Here is a 6,600-nt window from a genome sequence, read left to right on the forward strand (position 1 = left end):
AGATCTCAAGGGGTGGGCAGGCGTATATGGACGTAAGCGCTCCTTGAGATCTGCGGGAGAGGCCCTTCTCCGGGAACCCTCCGTGAAGGAAATTAGGAGGGTAAGTACTCGGAGGAGGGCTTTCTCTGTGGTGGCGCCCAATCTATGGAATGCGCTCCCCAGAGAGGTCTGCCTGGCACTGTCGTTATTTGTTTTTTGGCGCCAGGTGAAGACCTTTTTATTTAAACATCATTTTAATTGTTAATATTATTTGCTTATTTTATCTGGCCAGGGTGACTTATTTTATATTGTTAATTTGTTTTTTATTTTTAATGTATTATATTTTAATTTATGTTGCGAGCCGCCCCGAGGCTTCAGCGAATGGGGCGGCATAGAAATGTTTTAAATAAATAAATAAATAAATAAATAAATAAATAAACTTTCCTAGTCTCCATTGATAAAAAAAGAAGCTGGAACAAACCCACTGGCTTTATTTAATTATAGTATTTCAAACATTTCTCACCTCCCTTTGCAGCATGAGTATCCAAGGTAGCTTGCAGTACTTAAAAATATCAATAAACAGATAGCGAAGATGAAACCAAGTACAGCAACATCATCTCATCTTCCAGAGTTAAGCATAATATTGATGCGACACAGCAAGATAGTATTCATTGGGTGTCATAATGATGATAATGCAGACAGATATGCCACATTTATTGTGGTATGTTTTTTTATGACATAAGAGCAGTAAAAGATTTATCAAAATGATAATAGCATCCATCCCTTGGCAATCCACAAAAGGCATTCCAAGGTAGCTGTGAGGTCACAAAAAAGCCCTTTTGCAGTGTTGCTAAAGGCAGAGGCATGGGTACAGCTTCAGGGAGAGATCTGTGGGAATGGGAACGTCAGTATGGGGGTCAGCAGACCTTCAGAGACACTTTCCGCAAGCCATTTTGAGTGTTACAGATTAACACTTTGAACTCAAACACAAACAGAATGCAAATTTTTCAACACAGGTCATCACCTACAGGTCCTGAATATCTTAAGGACTCCATCTTATTTAAGCCACCTTGGGTTCCTTGAAGAGGGAAAAGGTGGGATATGAATATAATAATTATAAGACATAAGTAAGAAATAGACCTCCCTAGATCAGCCTTCATGTCAGTTGCATTCCTCAGATCAGGCCTCTCACTGCATTCTGTCAGTGTGGGAGTGAGAAGCCCAGTTGCTGTTGAAAGCAGGGCCTTTGTGGTGATTGCCCCGGCACTAAGAAACAGTGAAGTGGTGTGACACTGTGACCTTGTGGCTGCATTGCAGGAGGAGTTACAGCATCAACCCTCTAGGGCTCCCCAGAAGGCCATGCCCCTTCCTCTGACCCACCCCCTTCTTCCAACCATGGATTGTTTGCTGGTTCCCAGCTTTGAGCAGCTGTCTGCCCTTCCTTCTAAAAGGCACAATGTATCTGCTAGTGTCTACAGCAGGGGTCTCAAACTCGAGGCCCGCAGGCCAATTGCCAGGATGGGTGGGGCACGGGGGTGGGGCCCTGTGGCCTTCAAAGCGCCAGCAGCACCTGGACCGGCCGCGGGATGAGCGGCCCACCACCACCGCGGTGGTGGAATACTTGATGCGGCCCAGCCTCACCCAGACTCTACTTCCAGCAGCCCCCAGGTAAGCTGAGTTTGAGACCCCTGCTCTACAGGCAGTGAGAACATTAAGTTTCAATGACTTGCTTCAGACTGCACAGTAACTAACACTCAAGCATTGAGTGTGAGTTGTGAGTTGTCATTGATTAATGGGTTGTTGTTGAAATGTGGCTTAAACCAGCTGAGATAACAAACCATGGTGAATTATCCAGAACCCAAAGGAAAACCATGGATTTTGTTCATGGGTTGTTTGTGATTAATTAGCCATGGCTTGTTAGCACAGCTGGTTCAACAACAATCCAAGGACTGACAGCTTTGCATGCTCAACCCGTACTCAACCCAAGAGTGGGTTATCCTGTTATTGGAATACAGTCAATATGTTGAGCGGGGGGATGTTTTTTTTTCTTTTTTTCTTTTCCTTTTGGCATTCAGGCCTACACACTGCTGGAAACACAGTCCTGAGAGCTTCACTAAAATAAAATTCCACCCTCAGGCTAAAAGGCATTTCCCACTTCTAGATTCCAGTTACTCAGGTGGATCCACAATTGGCTACAGAACTGAACTCAAGGAGTGCTCATCAATGGGACACTCTCAGACTAGGGAGAGGGAACAAATGCAGTGCTGCAAGGTTCAGTCCTGGGCCCAGTGCTCTTCAGCATTTTTATTAATGATTTGGATGAGGAATTGCAAGGAATGATGATCAAATCTGTAAATGACACAAAACAGGGTGGGATAGCTAATACCTTGAAAGACAGGGGGAAAAGGCAAGGTAATGTTGATAGTTTGGGGTACTGGGCTGAAAAAAGTGGAATGGAATTAAATCGGGACAAATTCCAAGTTCAGCACCTAGGAAAAATTAGCCAAATGCATAGTGCAAGATGGGGAATACTTCGCTCAACAGAACAGCAAGCAAGAAGGTTCTTGGAATGGTTGCAAATCACAAGCTGAATAGGAGTCAACAATGTGGTGTGACTGCATAAAAGGACTAATCCTATTTTGGGCTGCATGAATAGAAGTATCACTTCCAATCACATGAAGTACTAGTTCCTCTTTACTCAGGGCCCCTTCTTGACCCTTTCAAACTCTACTCTTCTATGATTCTCTTCTGGGTTAGGGTGAGGGTTAGAACCTGGCTATAGGTACAGCTGGACTGGGTAGACTCTGAGAGTCAGCAGGCACTGTTTTTATTGGATTTGTGGGTAGATGTGTTAGGAGTTGTATTTATCCTGCATGCTATTGTATTTGCATTCATTTAACTTGTGTTTAAATGTTTTTTTAACTACATTTAAAAATTTGCAAAGTTACATACTTGAGAAATCCATCATTACACTTCATTGTTCGGAAGCCATGGGCTTTGCAGGGAGTGTGTGGGTGCTGACCCATTTTTAAACATCTGTTCAACTATACCAAAGGTAAGGAAAATGCAATGCTATTTGCAGTAGCAGTTCCTAATCTCTCTTAAAAGAAGCACCATATCAAGCTGACATGTCTTCTTTGCTTGATAGAAAGTCCTTTGCTTGAAAGAAAGTCATGAAGACTTGCAATTAGTTGGATGGCAATGAGAAAGGAATTCTGCACATTTTGAAACAGCCAGTTCTTTTTTTCCCCATAATGCAGAAAGTTGTCCTTCAGTTTAAACTGTGATTCATTGCATTGTGACTTGTGAGTGCAATCGTATGTATGATTGGACAGAAAAAAAGTAGTTTTTCTGTCTAAACATGCATAGGATTACTTTCTAAGGCAGCAACAACCTATCTGGAGTTAGCCCCATTTAACTCAGTGGGGCTTATTTCTGAGTAGGCCTGCCTATGGTTGAATTGTAAAACAGACTATAGAGTGATAGTGAAAGGAAGTTGCAACAGGTACTTGAGGGAGATATTTAACATGAATAAAATAATAGTTCATTGCTTCTCTCCCCGCCCCCAACCCCCAAATTGCTGCATGAGGATTTCTTTTCCAAGTTTCGGGAAGATGCATTCAAAGCAGGGTGGGTGGAATGCTGGAATGCTGAAGTCCTCTGCTGAACAACTCACGTGGAGCTTTGCATGTTAAGTTTACACGTACAAGACCCAATAAGCTGAGCATCGGTTCCTTTTCAGCTGCAGGGGAAAGGGGCGTGGGCTCCGTTTAGATTTGCATTGGAAAGTGTCGCCAGAAACCTCGAAATCGGCGAAAAGGAAGGCGGAATTCAAAGAAGAGGGGGAGAGAAAGAATGCTCTGCTCGGGCAGGGGCGTTCCGTGGGGCAAATTATTACAGCCATTTCAGCGCCAGCCCCGCTCGCGTCCCCCGTTTGCTCGATTTCAGTACCCTGGAGAGCTCTAGGAGCGCGTTGCTGCGCGCGCACCTTAAAGCCCGACGGCGGGGGCCGAAAGACGAGAGAATTACGTCGGAGGGGAAGAAGGGCTGGCTTGAACCTGCTGATCCACAAAAGCAGGCGAGCCGTCCTCTTCGAGCGGCTTCCCGGGGACGCTGGAGCTCGAGTTCGCCCGGCTCTGCAGCCAGGCAGCGGCGGCCGGAAGGGACCGGCGACCAGCTCAGCCGGGCGGCGGAGGGAGGCCGGGGCGCTTTCTCGCCAACGCTCGGCGGTCCGGCGGGTCTCCTGGTTCTCCGCTGCCTGCGGATCTGCGCCGCTCTGCCTTACTCTGCGCTGCTCTTTTCTCCCGCCCTACCCATGTGCCTTCACCACTTGCTCCAGAAGGAAGACCGGCCGTGAGTATCCTTCAAGCACCAGCACCATCCTTTGCCCGTTCTTTGCCGAGGACTTTGCAGAAGTCCAGTAACGATCCTGGTGAAGACTCCTAGGTTTTGGATGCACTTCTGTGCTGGAGCCTGGGAAGAGCGTTCCTCTGCCTTCCAGTTGCATCCTTCTAAGTGGGACAGTTAGTGGAGGGAGGGGGAGGCGAAAGGTTCCATCTGCCATGGGATGGATGCCCCTTGTGAATACAGCTACTGCCCACTAGCAGCTAGCATGAAGGAAGCGGAGCCAGAAGAATTCCTGGATTCTTTCCCCAGCCTCCGAGGGGAAAAGCTGTTCTTTGGCAACGGGACCAACGAGTCCCTGCAGGAGCTTTGGAGAAGCTTCCTCAACCTGGAGGTAGCCGATGGACTGCAAGGGGGCACTTCTGTGGTCCTGCGGATCTTCATCTCCATCATCTACTCGGTGGTATGTGCCCTTGGCCTGGTTGGCAACATGCTGGTGCTCTACCTGATGAAGAGCAAGTGGAGAAAGTCCTCCATCAACCTCTTTGTGACCTGTTTGGCGGTGACCGATTTCCAGTTTGTGCTGACGTTGCCCTTCTGGGCTGTGGAGAATGCTCTGGACTTCACCTGGCTCTTTGGCAAAGCCATGTGCAAGATCCTCTCCTACATGACTGCCATGAACATGTACGCCAGTGTCTTCTTCCTGACTGCCATGAGCGTCGCCCGCTATCAAGCAGTAGCCTCAGCCCTGAAAACCCGGCGGCAAGGAGGGCTCTTGGGGGGCTGCTCTTCGGCCAGATGGCTCTGTGTCCTTATATGGCTCTTGGCCATTCTCGCCTCTCTACCCAACGGCATCTTCTCCACCACTTCCACCATCTTCAGTGAAGAATTCTGCCTTGTCAGGATCCCTGATAGCCAAGGCAACAACACACAATTCTGGCTAGGACTGTACCATGCCCAGAAGGTGCTTCTGGGTTTTGTGTTGCCGTTGGGCGTCATCACCCTTTGTTACCTCTTGCTGGTGCGCTTCATCAGCGACCGGCACGTGGGTGCCAGCTCCCACGGCCCCAGTACGAAGCGCCGTTCCAAGGTGACCAAGTCGGTTACCATTGTGGTGCTGTCCTTCTTCCTTTGCTGGCTGCCCAACCAGGCACTGACCACCTGGGGCATCCTCATCAAGCTCAACCTGCTGCACTTCAGCCCTGGGTACTTCCTCTCCCAGGCGTACCTGTTCCCCATCACCGTGTGCCTGGCACACTCCAACAGCTGTCTCAACCCCATCTTCTACTGTCTCATGCGCAGGGAGTTCCGCAAAGCCCTCAAGAAACTGCTGTGGCGGATCGCATCTCCCTCCGTCGCCACCATGCGCCCCTTCACCGCCACCACCAAGCCTGAGCAGGAGGAGCAGGCGCTGCATGCCCTGATGCCCGTGAACCCTGTCGGGGGTCCTGCCGCCGCCACTCCTCCCAGTGCAGCAGTAACCCTGCCTGACATCCTCTCCTATCCCCCCGGGGTGGTTGTGTACAGCAGCTTGCCCACCAGCACCTCCGCAGAGCTGCACTGCTAAGCCTAAGGGGCTTCGGCGTGGAGGAGGGCTGCGAGCATTTCCTGTGCCCAGGGTCAGTAGAGGGACGGGTTGCTGTGCCGGGTTGCACCTGGATCTCCCCCACGGCGGGTTGGGGGGCAGGGAAATATCTGTGGGGCTGTGCTGCTTGGCGAAACTGTTCTGTTCCCAAGAGGAAGGGGGGGGGATGGGAGGAAGGAGGAGGAAATGTGTAGCAGGGCGTCGCATAATTCAGGAAAGAAATCCATGGTGTTTGGAAACTGCTGGTGCAACTGCATGCCGAATTCTTCGCTTCCAGTCACTCGTCACTCCCCCTGTCTCAAAAACATGGGTATTGTGGGGGTCAGAAATGATCAGAAAGGGAAAACTGAAATGCTAAGGGGGGTGGAGCAGTTCTCCTAGGAGGAAAGGGACAACAGTTTGGGGATGTTTGGCTCGGGAAGAAAAGGCAAGTTTGGGGAGGCGTAATGGGAATATGTGCACAGAGGGGAAACTGTGCAGAGGGAGATACTTTGCTCCCTGCCTCATAATATCAGGCACCAGGCTGATCCAGTGAGGCAGCCTGGGATGACAGCCAGGCTCCGTAAAAGGATTCGTTTCCTTGCACTGTGCTATGACGCCCTGTAGCTACTGTTAGTCATGATGGCTAAACGGAACCTCCAGGTCCAGGAGCAGTATGCTTCCGAGTAACAAAGTCTGGGAGACAAGCAGGG

The 6,600-nt window shown here is 49.5% G+C and overlaps 1 protein-coding gene across 1 annotated transcript; it reads left to right on the forward strand.

Annotated features, from left to right (window-relative positions):
* The first annotated feature begins 4,591 nt into the window (after positions 1-4,591).
* RXFP3 (relaxin family peptide receptor 3) lies at positions 4,592-5,890 on the forward strand. The gene has a single exon (XM_044431053.1). The coding sequence runs from the start codon at positions 4,592-4,594 to the stop codon at positions 5,888-5,890; it is 1,299 nt and encodes a 432-aa protein (XP_044286988.1).
* Positions 5,891-6,600: the final 710 nt, after the last annotated feature.

Source organism: Varanus komodoensis, unplaced genomic scaffold (genome assembly GCF_004798865.1).
Source record: "Varanus komodoensis strain SLA01 unplaced genomic scaffold, ASM479886v1 scaffold22, whole genome shotgun sequence".
Lineage (NCBI taxonomy): Eukaryota > Metazoa > Chordata > Lepidosauria > Squamata > Varanidae > Varanus > Varanus komodoensis.

Bases quoted from the DNA above. Each gene is read 5' to 3' on its own strand.
- RXFP3 (XM_044431053.1), top strand. From the start codon at position 4,592: ATGAAGGAAGCGGAGCCAGAAGAATTCCTGGATTCTTTCCCCAGCCTC.